The 13734-nt window shown below is 36.0% G+C and overlaps 1 protein-coding gene across 1 annotated transcript; it reads left to right on the top strand.

Annotated features, from left to right (window-relative positions):
* The first annotated feature begins 1 nt into the window (after position 1).
* On the top strand, positions 2-13230 carry ZNF300 (zinc finger protein 300). The gene is given in 6 exon segments (XM_058544376.1): positions 2-25; positions 2036-2162; positions 2408-2543; positions 10724-11227; positions 11229-11428; positions 11431-13230. Coding segments are annotated over 6 exon segments (1800 nt in total). The 5' UTR covers positions 2-10; the 3' UTR covers positions 12249-13230.
* Positions 13231-13734: the final 504 nt, after the last annotated feature.

Here is a 13734-nt window from a genome sequence, read left to right as displayed (position 1 = left end):
GAAGCAGAAAATGACCAAGTCTCAGGTGAGTTGCTTGCTTATTTTGTAGTTGGTTTTTATACAACCAAGTAGAAAAGTGCAGAAAGCTAAAAATTAGGATTAGGGAAAATGTAGAGAGAATAAAAGATAAAGACTTGGAAAGAGTTGCTATGTAATATACAGATTATATGGTTTTAAACCAGATAAAGCCACTATTATAGTTCAAATATATATACATTTGTTATATATAAATTGTATATAAATATAATACATTTACTATATTTATGATATCTATTTTATATACATATAAATTAAAGTGCCAATTTGTCTGATCTTTTCTAGCAGCCACAGTGGAAAGGCAGAGGACATCTACATGATTTGCATTCTCCATAAAGAGAAATCAGCTGAATTTTTTTTTTTTTTTTTTTTTTTTTTTTTTTTTTTAGTTTTTGTGAGGAGATCAGCCCTGAGCTAACATCCGCCAATCCTCCTCCTTTTTTTGCTGAGGAAGACGGCCCAGGGCTAACATCTGTGCCCATCTTCCTCCACTTTATATGGGACGCCGCCACAGCATGGCTTACCAAGCAGTGCGTCGGTGCGCGCCCGGGATCCGAACCAGCGAACCCTGGGCCGCCGCAGCGGAGCGCGCGCACTTAACCGCTTGCGCCACCGGGCCGGCCCCTGAATTTTTTTTTTTGATGAGGAAAATTGGCCCCGAGCTAGCATTCCCTGCCCATCTTCCTCTTTTAGCTGAGGAATGTTAGCCCTGAGCTAACATCTTTGCTCATCTTCCTCTATTTTGTATGTAGGACACTGCCACAGCGTGGCTTGATGAGCGATGCATAGGTCCACCCCCCGGATTTGAGCCCGCGAGCCCTGGGCTGCTGAAGCGGATCACATAAATTTAACCACTATGCCACTGGGCCAGCCCCCACAGCTGAATTTTTAATGAAAATATTTCTTGCCACTAGGACTAAAAGAAATTAATTTTTGGGCCAGCCCCAGTGGCCTAGTGGTTAAGTTTGGCACACTCCACTTCAGCAGCCCAGGTTCAGTTCCTGGGTGCCGACCTACACCCTGGTCAGCGGCCGTGCTGTGGCAGCGGCCCGCATACAAAACAGAGGAAGATTGGCAGCACATGTTAGCTCAGGGAGAATATTCCTAAGCAGAAAAAAAAATATATATATATAAATTAATTTTTTTCAGTCTTTCTATAGATGATGTCCTGACCTGTACTTCTATATAAATGTATTGTAGATTTTTTGTGGTTGTATTTCTTTTAGATGTCAGTTATCATAATGTTAAAGCTGAACTCCATAAGCATTCTTACTTAGGGAACTATGGTACAGTGTACCCAGGGACAGAATCTAGATAGGATGGAATGGTGAGTGTCTGTTTGTCTCCAGAGTACATATTTCTCTCAAATAGGCAGTTCTTTAGTTATATTTCAGTGGCAAATGCTTGGAGAGCAGGGGTCTCAGATTCTCCCTAGTCTTTGCTGTGGTCTCAGGGTTTGTGAGGCTGCTCCCTAACTCAATGCCAGTTCTTTCTCTGTTTTTCAGTTTATAAAGTCATTTTGCTATTTTTTTTCCTGGTCCGAATTATCTCTACTTGGTATAAACATTTAAAAAATGCAAAAAAATAAAAATTATAAAGTGAAAGGGCCTCTAATTTAATATTCCCTTCCTCCTGGGATGACTGGTATTAATAATTGGTGATGTCTAGATATTTTTCTCCATCTAGAAATTATTGATTCTATTGTTTTTAAAAGATAAAGTCTCAACTGTATTATTTAACTGATTGACTGTCCAATTTTCCCAGAACCATTTGTTGAATAATTTACTTATTTGAAATGCTGCCTTTATTGAATTCTCACTTGTGATAGGTCTCTTTTACTCTTTTGTTCTCCTGATATGTTTGGTTGTTTTTGCTAAAAACAAAATTTTATATCATTTTTATCAATAGGCATGATGTAGAACTGGGCATATAGTTTTGTATGCTATGGTAAAATGATGAGAATGGTCGCTTCAGATTGAACAGGAACATGCTATTATAGGGTCCAGTGTCGTTCGAGGATGTGGCTGTGGATTTCACCCAGGAGGAGTGGCAGCAACTGGACCCTGCTCAGAGGACCCTGTACAGGGATGTGATGCTGGAGAACTACAGCCACCTGGTCTCAATGGGTAAGGATGGCTTCTCTACATAACTCAGCGTTATCCAAGCCAGTGCCTCTTCCTTCTCATTTGATTGAGTTGGGTGGGTTCCTGACGTATATAATGACTTTGTGCTCTCTTTCCTCTCTCCAGTGAAAGGTCTTTACTTTGCTGAGGGTCAGCTGGACAGCTTCATTGTGGGGCTCCTAAAATGGCACCTTCTCTTCTCTCTTCAGTGTAGTCAACCCAGTTCCTCTATGATTTTTCTGTAATAGGGTATCCAGTTTCCAAACCAGATGTCATCTCCAAGTTGGAACAAGGAGAAGATCCATGGATCATAAAGAAAGACGTATCAATTTGGATCTATCCAGGTGACAGTCTGGCAGATGAGAGACAAGGGAAATGAAATCTGTTTCTTTGTTTTTGTTTTTAATTGACTGGTGGCTGAGACTTAGGTTTCCACCCGGATTGGTAGCTCCTATTCCTTCTTGCTCCTGTGATGAGCATGCAGTAGGTATTCAACAACTAGTTAACTGAGTAATAGTGAGCTTTGTACAGAAAAGAAATTTCTTATTGATCTCCTCAACGGTCATATTTTAGTGCCTTTCTAAAAGAAATTCAAAGGCAATAGAAGGCAAATGCTTTTCAGGAACATAGGTTGTACATGGAAAGACAAGACATCAAGATTCATGGCTGTATAAAATTGCATGTCCAATATAGTTACCGCTTTAGGAGTTCAGTGAAAATGATAGTCTAAAGAGATATGGCATAATTTAAGAAGGCGCTTTGCAAAACATGAACCAGCTACTTTGAAGTATATCTGAAGTATGGGTTAGGCAGGAAGAGGAGGGTGAGGAGCAAGCTCTAGGAAAGGACGTGCACAAATTCTTGGAGTTAGGAATCAGTGTGGCTTTTCTGGCAAAAATTGGTAGGCTTATTTGATTTCAATAAAAGATATTTATTGGAGAATAGTGGAATATAAGCTTGGATACACAGTGTGAATACAGACAGTTAATGTTTCGTTAGCTGTACCCTGAAATTTTGTTATCATTTTTTTTAAACAGCTTTGAGATATAACTCACAGGCCATACAATTCACCCATTTAAAGTAAACAATTGAGTGGTTTTTAGCCTATTCACAGATATGTGCAACCCTTGCCACAGTCAGTTTTAAAACATTTTTATCACCTCCAAAAGAAACCCTGTACCCTTTAGCTATCACTCCCCTATTCCCCATTTCCCCAGCCCTAAGCAACCCCTAATCTACTTTGTGTATCTGTTTATTGATTTGCCTACTCTTGATATTTCATATAAATGTATTCGTATAATATGTGGTCTTTTGTGACTGGCTTCTTTCACTTAGCGTAATCTTTTCGAGGTTCATTCACATTATAGTGTGTATCAATACTTCATTCCTTTTTTGGCTGAATAATATTCTGTTATATGGCTATACTACATTTTGTTTATCCATTCATCAGTTGGTGGACATTTGGCTTGTTTCTACCTTTTGGCTATAAGAATAATGCTACTATAAATATTCATGTGCAAGTTTTTGTATAGACATATGTTTTATTTTTTCTTGGTATGTATCTAGGAGTGGAATTGCTGGGTCATATAGCAACTCTATGTTTCACCAAAATGATCCTCAGTGACTAATTATGTTGAGCATCTTTTCATGTGCTTATCGGCCATTTGTATATCTTCTTTGGAAAATAGTCTATTCAGATACTTTGTCCATTTTTGAATTGAGTTATTTGTCTTTTTATTATTGAGTTGTAAGTGTTCTTTATATAAATAAAGTTCTTATGTAGAACTTATATGGAACTTTTATATAAATTTCTTTATATTGATATAGTTTTTTTGTATAGAGGTTTTATTTGATATAAGTCTTGTATCAGACATATGATTTGCAAATACTTCCTCCCGCTCTGTGGGTTGTCTTTTCACTTTTTTGATAGTGTCCTTTGAAGCACAAGGGTTTTTAATTTAGGTGAAGTCCAGTTTATCTATTTTTCTTTTGTTGCTCGTGCTTTTGATGTCCTAGCCAAGAGTCCATTGCCAAATCTGAAGTCATGAAGATTTATCCCTATCTTCTTTTTCTAAGAGTTTTATACTTTTAGCTCTTACATTTAGGTCTTTGATCCATTTTGAGTTAATTTTTGCCTATGGTGTGAGGTAAGAGTCCAACTTCCTTCTTTTGCATGTGGATATCCAGTTGTTCAGCACCATTTATTGAAAAGACTATTCTTTTCCCATTGAGTGGTCTTGGCACCCTTGCCAAAAATCAATTGGCCATAAAGGAAAGCATTTATTTCTGGACTGTCTATACTATTCTATTGATCTATATATCTGTCTTTAAGCTGGTATCACACTCTGTTGATTACTGTTGTGTGTAGTAAGTTTTGAAGTTGGGAAGGATCATTCTTCCAACATTGTTTTCCTTTTTCAAGATTGTTTTGGCTCTTCAGGGTCCATATGAATTTTAGAATCAGAGTATCAATCTCTACAAATAAACCTCTTCAGATTCTGATAGGAATTGGTTGAGTTTGTAGATCAGTTTGAGGAGTATTGCCATCTTAACAATATTAAGTCTTCTCAACCATGGAACATGAAATGTTTTTCCATTTATTTGGATCTTCTTTAATTTCTTTCAATGATGTTTTGCACTTTTCAGAGTATATGTTTTGTACTTCTTTGTTAAATTTATTTCTTAGTATTTTATACTATTTGATGCTATTGTAAATGGAATTGTTTCATTAATTTCATTTTTGGATTGTCTATTGCAAGTGTATAGAAATAGAATTGATTTTTATATATTGGTCTGGTATCTTGCAAACTTGCTGAACTCATTTATTAATTCCAGTAGTTTTTGGTTGATTCCTTAGGATTTTCTGTATAAATGATTTTGTCATCTACAAATAGAGATAGTTTTAAACATTCCTTTACACATTAGATGCCTTTTAGTACTTTTTCTTGCTTAACTGCCTGGCTAAAACTTCCAGTACAGTGTTGAATAGCATGGTGAGTGGACGTCCTTGTTTTGTTTTTGATCTTATTGGGAAAATCCAGTCATTCACCATTAAGTATTTTAGCTGTAGGTTGTCATGCCCTTTGTCAGGTTGAGAAAGTTCTCTTCTGTTCCTAGTTTGTTGAGTGTTTTTATCATGAAAATGTGTTGGATTGTGACAAATGCATTTTCTGTACTTATCGAGGTAATCTGTTTATGTGATATATTACTGAATTTTAATTAATAGATTTTTGGATAGTAAGCCAGCCTTACATTCCTGGACAAGTTCTACTTGATGATGGTGTATAATTCTTTTTATGTGTTGCTGGATTTGGTTTGCTAGTTGTGTTGGGGGTCCGCAGGACCACCCTCAGTTTTGATGATTCACTAGAAGGACTTCTTTTGTGTGTGTGTGTGTGTGTGTGAGGAAGATCAGCCCTGAGCTAACCTCCGATCCCAATCCTCCTCTTTTTTGCTGAGGAAGATTGGCCCTGAGCTAACATCTATGCCCATCTTCGTCTACTTTATATGGGACGCCGCCACAGCATGGCTTGACAAGCAGTGCATCAGTGCGCGCCTGGGATCTGAACCTGCGAATCCTGGGCCACAGAAGCGGAGCATGTGCACTTAACTGCTTATGCCACTGGGCTGACCCCTAGAAGGACTTTTACTCCTAGAGAAGCTGTTATACTCATGGTTATAGTTTATTACAGTGACAGAATTTACCAGTCTAAGTCTGGACTTTCTTTGTGGGAAGATTGTTTTTTTTACTAAGTTTCTTGATGTGGATCTATTTAGATTATCTACTTTTTCTTGTGTGAGTTTTGGTAATTCACGTCTTTCAAGGAATTTTTCCATTTCATCTAAATTGTCAAATTCTTTGGTATAAAATTTTTCATAACAATATTTCGTATTGTTCTTTTATATCTATAGGATCGAGTCTAGAGATGTTCTTTCATTCCTGATATTGCTACTTTATGTCTTCTCTGTTTATTTCCTCATCACTAGCTAACACCTGTCAATTTCATTAATTTTTTTCAAATAATCAGCTTTTGATTTCGTTGATTTTTTTTCTATTTTTTGCCCATTTTCTATTTCATTGATTTCCACTTTGATTTTTACTTTTTCCTGTATTCTACTTATTCTGGGTTTAATTTGCTCTTGTTCTAGCTTCTTAAGGTGGAAGCTTAGATGGTTGATTTGAAACCTGTTTTGTTTTCTAATATAAGTGTTTAAATAGAGGTACTCCTCACTTTGTGTAATAGCGAGGGACCATAAAAATTACCAGGGAAGCTAAAACTTTGCACAGTAATGTTCATAATCAATGGGAAAAATCATAATTGTTTTGTGACCTTTAAACATTTTCTGTCAAAATATTAAAAGCTATCCTACTCTTGGTTATAACTATATAGAGAAATGAAAATATAGTAAAACTAATATTTATGTACTACCCTGCAATTTAAAACATTGGCAGCATTGAAAATGTGTCTTATTTCTTTTTAAAAACCCTGTGTAGAGTACTTTGAACAGTGTTTGTCTTCTTATCATTGTATAACTTATGATATGGAGCGAGCCTGTTTTCTAGGCCTTAGTGAATTGTCATAGTCTTTTCCAAGGTTGGAGCAGCTTCCAACATTTTATCCTTTGTACTTTCAATGTTGTGAAATATGTCCAAGATAATGTGAAGATTTTTGCCCGCATCATTTTCTCTGGAGTATCTTTATCCTTTTCATCACAATCCAAGAATTTATGTCCGTAAGTTTGCCTTCACTAAGTTCCTCTGCATATGTGAAGTCTCATGAATAGTGGCAATGCCATTTCCAAGGTTAGCTATCCTCTAGTCATATCTAGTGTTAGTGTTGTTTCTTTGCTGCATTTTCTCTTTGTTGGCCAATTCCCTCTTTCAGTTATCCATTTTTGCAAAATGTCGTGTGGGTTTATCACTGGGAGACAAGGAGGAAACACAGCTATACACTTTGCTGTCTGTATATCTATTGGACAACAGATGTGCAGTTCATAATCACCAACAGACTTTGAAAAAAGTGAAACAACTGGTTACTTATCATGATGTGTATCTGTTATTTACATAGTGATTTGTGGACTGAAGAGTAAGCAGTGAAGTTTGTACTTTATGCTCTTAGTCACAGATAATATACTGTGGTAATTAAACTTTAAACTGGGTTGTTGGCAGATTGGTGTTATTTAACTAAACTGTGCTAACTGAAATTCATGCATGTCAGAATATATGCATGAGGACAACCTGCATATAATTTTTCCTCTAAGCACTGCTTTAGCTGTGTCCCACAAATTTTGATATTTTGTATTTTCATTTTCATTCAATTCAAGTTATTTTCTAATTTCTCTTTGGACTTTTTGACACATAGGTTGTTTACAAATATGTTGTTTAATTTCCAGATATTTGGGGGAATTTCTGAGATTTCTTTTTGTTATTTATTTCTAATTTAATTCCCTTATGGTTGGAGAATATACTTTGTATGATTTCCATCCTTATAAAATTATTGTAAATTGTTTTGAAGCCCAGTATAGTCTATTCTGATGTTTAATTCATGTGTTCTTGAAATGAATGTGTATTCTATTGTTGTTGGATGGGGTGTCTATAGATGTTAATTAAGTCAGGTTCATTGATAATTACTGATTTTTTAATCTGCTTGTTTTATAAACCGTTGTGAGAGAGATTTTGAAATCTCTAGCTGTAATTGTTAATTTGTCTATTTTTCCTTTCATTTTTCTCAGTTTTCGTTCATGTGTTGTGGAGTTCTGTTGTTACTTGCATATACATTTATAATTGGTATATCTTCTTGCTGTATTGATCCTTTTGCATTTTTGAAATATACCTCTGTTTCTAATAATATTTATCTTGAAGTCTGTATTGTCTGATATTAATATAGCTACTCCAGCTCTCTTATGCTTACAATTTGCATGATATTTTTTTCCATCCTTTTATTTTCAATCTGTTTTTGAGTTTAAAATGAATCTCTTTTAGACAACGTATAGTTGGTTCTTATTATTTTATCCAGTCTGACAGTTTCTAATTGGAATATTATTCTGTCCCCAGTTAATGTATTTATTGATTTGGTTTGATTTATGTTTGCCATTTTGGTGTTTGTTTTCTATTCATTTTATCTCTCTTTTGGTCACTGTTTTTCTTTTGCTGTCTATTTTTGTGTTAAAAGAATATTTTTTAGTATACCATTTTAATTCTTCTGTTGAATTTTCAGTTGTAGTTCTTTGTGTGTGCGTGTGTGTGTGTGATATTGCTGTAAGGATTACAATATAATATTTAACTTCTTATAGCCTACTTTACGTTGATACTGCTCTTTTTTTTTTCCGGCAAAATACAGAAACTTTGTACTAGCATAGCTCCATACCTCCCCAAGCATTCTTTGCTGCTTTGTTCTTTTAGCCATGTATGGTTACACTTATATTTGTCATAAATTTGACAATGTGGTATTATTATTTTTGCTTTAAAAAGTCTTTTAAAGAAATTAGAAGGAAAGAGAAAAAAGTGTACATATTTAAATCCTTTATATTTGTCCACATACTTTAAAAAATTTCTAGTGTCCCATGGATTTGAGTTATCATCTGGTATTATTTCTTCAGCCAGAAAGATTTTCTTTAGTATTTCTTATAGATTAGTTCTGCTAGCAAATATTTTGTTTATCTGGAAATGTCTTTGTTTTGCCATTTTTAAAGGAAAGTTTCACTGAATATAGAATTCTTGGTTGACAGGTTGCCCTCTTTTAGTATTTTGAATACTTACCTCAGTTTTTTCACGTGTTGAAAATTCTACTGGCAATACTGTTATTCTTCTATGCATGATGTGTCATTTTTTCGTTGCTGCTTTTAAGACTTTTCTCTTTGTCTTTATTTTTCAGCAGTTGAATTATGATGTTGTTAGTTGCCTAGGTATCCTACTTGTGGTTTGTTGAGCTTCTTGGATGTTTAAATTAATGTTTTTCATCAAGTTTGGTAATTTTTAAGACATTTCTCCAAATATTTTTTTCACCTCTTTCTCTCCCTTCTTTCTAGCACTCCAGTTACACATATACTGGAATGCCTAATATTGCTCCACAGATCTCTGAGGTTCTGTTTATTTTTTTTAATATTTTTTCTTTTTGTTCTTTGGGTTGGATAATTTGTAGTGATATATCTTCAAGTTTACTGATTCTGGTTTTGCCTTCTGCTTTCTCAAATCTACTGATGAGCCCAGATGGAGAAATTTTCACTTCAGCCTTAGAATTTTCTCTTGTTTTAAAATTTTTTAATTTATATAAAACAAATGTTATTCTTTCTTTAAATTTTGTTAAAGGCATAGAGTAAGTTAAATACCACCACAACCATGACAGAAAAAAAGTTCCATTACTCTCAAAATTTCCTCTTGCTGCCTCTTTATAGTCAAACTGGTTCTTTTATATATTTTTTTCTCTTTTGAAATTGCCTATTCACTCATTCCTTAGCATCTTTTCCCTTAATTTTTTGAATATGTTTATAATAGCTTCTTTGAGATTTTTGTTTGCTAAATCCAACATTTGCAACCACTTGGAGTCAGTTTCTGTTGACTGATTTTGTTCCTTACTATAGGTCACATTTTCTTGTTTCTTTGTATGTTAGTAATTTTTGGTTGAAAATGCTACATTGTAGATAATATGTTGTAGTGTCTCTGGATTCTTCTTGTCCTTCTGAGGGTTTTGCTTTTGCTTTAGAGGCTCTTAACTTGCTTGGGCTCAAACTGTGACATTTGTCTCTCCCATGGAGTGCCATCACTGATGTCTCTGCTTAGTTTTTTTTTTTTTTATGCCTGGCTCTCTAAGGGCCTTTCTTGCACCTGCATAAAATGGAGGTGAGCTAGCAATTTGAACAAAGGTTGTTAGACATCTAAAGCCAGTATGGCTTCCACTCTGCTGCCTGAATTGTGCATATGTCAGAATGCTTTAAAAGTATATCTAATTTGTGAGTCATTCTAGACTTTCAAGCACTGCTGGGCTCTCTAGGTGCTCTCTAGCGTCTCTTTGCAAAAATATTTTAGCAGTTAGGTGGGCATGTACGGAGAGTTTATTATCTCAATCTTTCTATGACTCTTCTGCTTCCAAATTATCCTTGTTAAATTTCTATCTGCTCTTCTATCAGCATTAAATTATATCTTGTGGATTTGCATTATCTCTCAATGCCCCATAAACTAGGGATGGGAGACAGGAAAACTCTATGAAAGCATGCCACAAGCTCCCCATTCTTATCTAAGGAAGTAGAATTTTTTGGTGAGTAAACACTTTTGAACCTGTGACTTGCTTTTGGTACTTTTCCAATGCCCTGAATTCATTGTTTTTAAAATCATTTTATTCAGTTTTATACTTCTTTTCTGAGGAGTGGAATTCCATGACTACCTCATGCCACCACTATTGGAAGTAATGTCCATCTTCAATAACTCACCTGATAAACTTACACGTCTTGTTGTGTTTTAAATGGCCTGTTACCCTCCTAATTCTCTGTTTTACCTCTTTTCTTCTCTACTAAATCTTTATATCTGTTTGATTTTGTCTCTTTATTCTTTCAGACAGGGAGACTAGACTTGACAGCCTTCAATTGGATATGCTTGGAGATGTTTCCTTTCATAAGGAGATACTAGAAAGTGTCACAAGGGATCATTCATTGTACTCCATTTTAAAAGTTTGGCAAGGTGATAAGAAACTGGAGAGGGGTCAGGAAAATCAAGACAGACTTCTCAGGCAAGTCATGGTCATCAACAACAAAACAGTTATTGAAGAGTCAGGCCATACATATAATGCATTTGGAAAAATATTTCATGACTGCACAGCGCTAGATACTTCAAGACAAAGACTGTATACGTGTGATTTGTTTGAAAAGATCTTGAAACCTAATATGAACCTGTTCAGTTGTAATAGAGGTTATATAAGAAAAAACACTGAGAATTTTGGATGTGGGAGAACACCTAGTTCTTTCTATTTTAAGCATGAAAAAATTCATAGTGGAATGAAACACTGTGAAGATAATCAGTGTGGAAAGATTATCAGCAATAAACAATTTCTTATTCAATATGTGAATGGTAAAACGGGAGAAGACCTGTGTATGCATTGAATGTGGAAAATCTTTTCTCAAAAAGTCACAGCTCATTACTCATCAACTAATTCATACTGCAGAAAAGCCTTATGATTGCAGTGCATGTGGGAAAGCCTTCAGTGAGAAGTCACATCTCATTGTACATCAGAGAACTCACACTGGGGAGAAACCTTACGAATGTTCTGAATGTGGAAAGCCTTCTCTCAAAAATCATCTCTCATTATACATCAGAGAGTTCATTCAGGGGAGAAACCATATGAATGTAGTGACTGTGGGAAAGCCTTCTCCCAGAAATCACCCCGCATTATACATCAGAGAATTCACACTGGAGAGAAACCTTATGAATGTAATCAGTGTGGGAAGGCCTTCTCCCAGAAGTCACAGCTGATTATACATCATAGAGCTCATACTGGAGAGAAGCCATATGAATGTACTGAATATGGGAAAGCCTTCTGTGAGAAGTCCCACCTCATTATACATAAGAGAGTTCACACTGGGGAGAAACCCTATAAATGTGCTCAATGTGAGGAAACCTTCAGCAGAAAGTCAGAACTCATTATACATCAGATAATTCATACTGAGGAGAAACCTTATGAATGTACTGACTGTGGGAAGACCTTCTCCCGAAAGTCACAGCTCATCATACATCAGAGAACACTCACTGGAGAGAAACCCTATAAATGCAGTGAATGTGGAAAAGCCTTCTGTCAGCAGTCACATCTCATTGGACATCAGAGAATTCACACAGGAAAAAAACCTTATATGTGTACTGAATGTGGGAAAGCCTTCTCTCAGAAGTCCTACCTCCCAGGACATCAGCAAATTCATACAGGGGAGAAACCTTACATATGTGCTGAATGTGGAAAAGCCCTTTCCCAGAAGTCAGACCTTGTTATACATCAGAGAATTCATACTGGGGAGAAATCCTATCGATGTGGTATATGTGTAAAAGCCTTCATCCAGAAGTCACAACTCACTGTACATCAGAGAATTCATACAGTGGTAAAATCATAAGAATGGATTGAGCACAGAAAAGCCTACAGTATCTGTTCAAGCCTTAATAAATACCACAGAACCTACAGATTTGATGAGTTTTGAGACATCTTTATTGATAAAAATTTTACAAGTGAAATCAAGTTTCTACTGTAGTATCTAATGTTTTGTCAAAGATAACACAAAAATCTTAATTATATAAATGATGGGCGTTTTCACTATGGCATGTAAAACTTTTAAGATTGTGAGTGGAATAATTAATATAATAGAACAAATTACATATGTAGTCTTTTTTGAAGTTACATGTTTCTGAGTATACTATGTAATGATATCAGAGATCAGATGTTTTTAATGTGAGCCTAGCATAATTGTGGCCGTGGAGTAATTCCCCATAGAGGACATGAAGAAAGCTTGAGGCAAAAAATGCCGAGAGTTAGAAACTGTGCTTGGGGGAGGGGGCCTGGTCATCAACTCTAAAGGTATATGTAAAATTCTTCTTGTAGAAAGATGGAAAGATGTGTTGGTAAGGTGCAATAAATGTGGTCTTTTTGTGTTTTTCCATTTCAAGAATATAAGTTGGTCTGAGTCTGTGGATGTACCCAGGATCTTGGAATTGACACTTCTCGCTCATTTCTCCCTTTCACCCCGCCTCTCTAGGAGCTTGGTGTGGTGGAAAGACATTGTTTTTAGAGCCATATGGTCATGGGTTTTAATCCTTGTTCCATTACTCACAGATTGTGTGACTTCAGGGAAGCCTTTTTTAACCCTCAGTGTTCCTTCCCTCATCTGTATGTGAAATCCTGGCAGAGAGCACGTTCTTATTTAATATTTGTCCACTTTATCTTCTTTCTCTATTCTCTTACAGTAGGCTGCTAATACTGATGTATACACATTTAAACATGATTTGCATTCCAGACACTCTGCTTCTGATTTCCCAGATTTCTTATCTTTTCCTCTGTCCATTTCACTTCCCTTGTGTCTGGTGGCCTAACTAATGCTATGTTAAGGAGACTTCAGTTACTTTTCATTTATTTTATTTTGCAAACACATATAAATTATGGTGTTTGTACATAAAGACCCTGTGTGATACCTCCAAAGCTCCTGTTTTACCTGCTCCCTGAAGCACCAACTCCTTTTCCTGAGAATTGAGTGACCCTCAGAGAAAAATCCTTAGGGAGTGGAGAATACATGCTTGGGATAGCTTACTCGGGCAAGTATGATGTCAGGACATAAAAATCCCACCTACTATCTCTAAAATGCTAATGTGTTCTTTGTTGTGGCCCCTTGTCCCATGAGAATCTTCAGTAAGCACCCCTTAGGGAGAGGTCACATGTGGCAGGGATGTAGTGACCCGTGTAGCTGAATACAGTGTCTACATATAAAGTTTCTACCTGATTCCTCCACATTATTGTCTAGCTGACCCTTTCTCTGCAGGGCCCCAGTGTTTGCTCTGAGAACTAAGACTCTGCATGAGAACCTCTGCAGAGGTGATGGCATACCTCAAAAA

Source organism: Diceros bicornis, chromosome 1, assembly GCF_020826845.1.
Source record: "Diceros bicornis minor isolate mBicDic1 chromosome 1, mDicBic1.mat.cur, whole genome shotgun sequence".
NCBI classification, from domain to species: Eukaryota; Metazoa; Chordata; class Mammalia; order Perissodactyla; family Rhinocerotidae; genus Diceros; species Diceros bicornis.
This window is presented reverse-complemented; position numbering and strand designations above follow the sequence as displayed.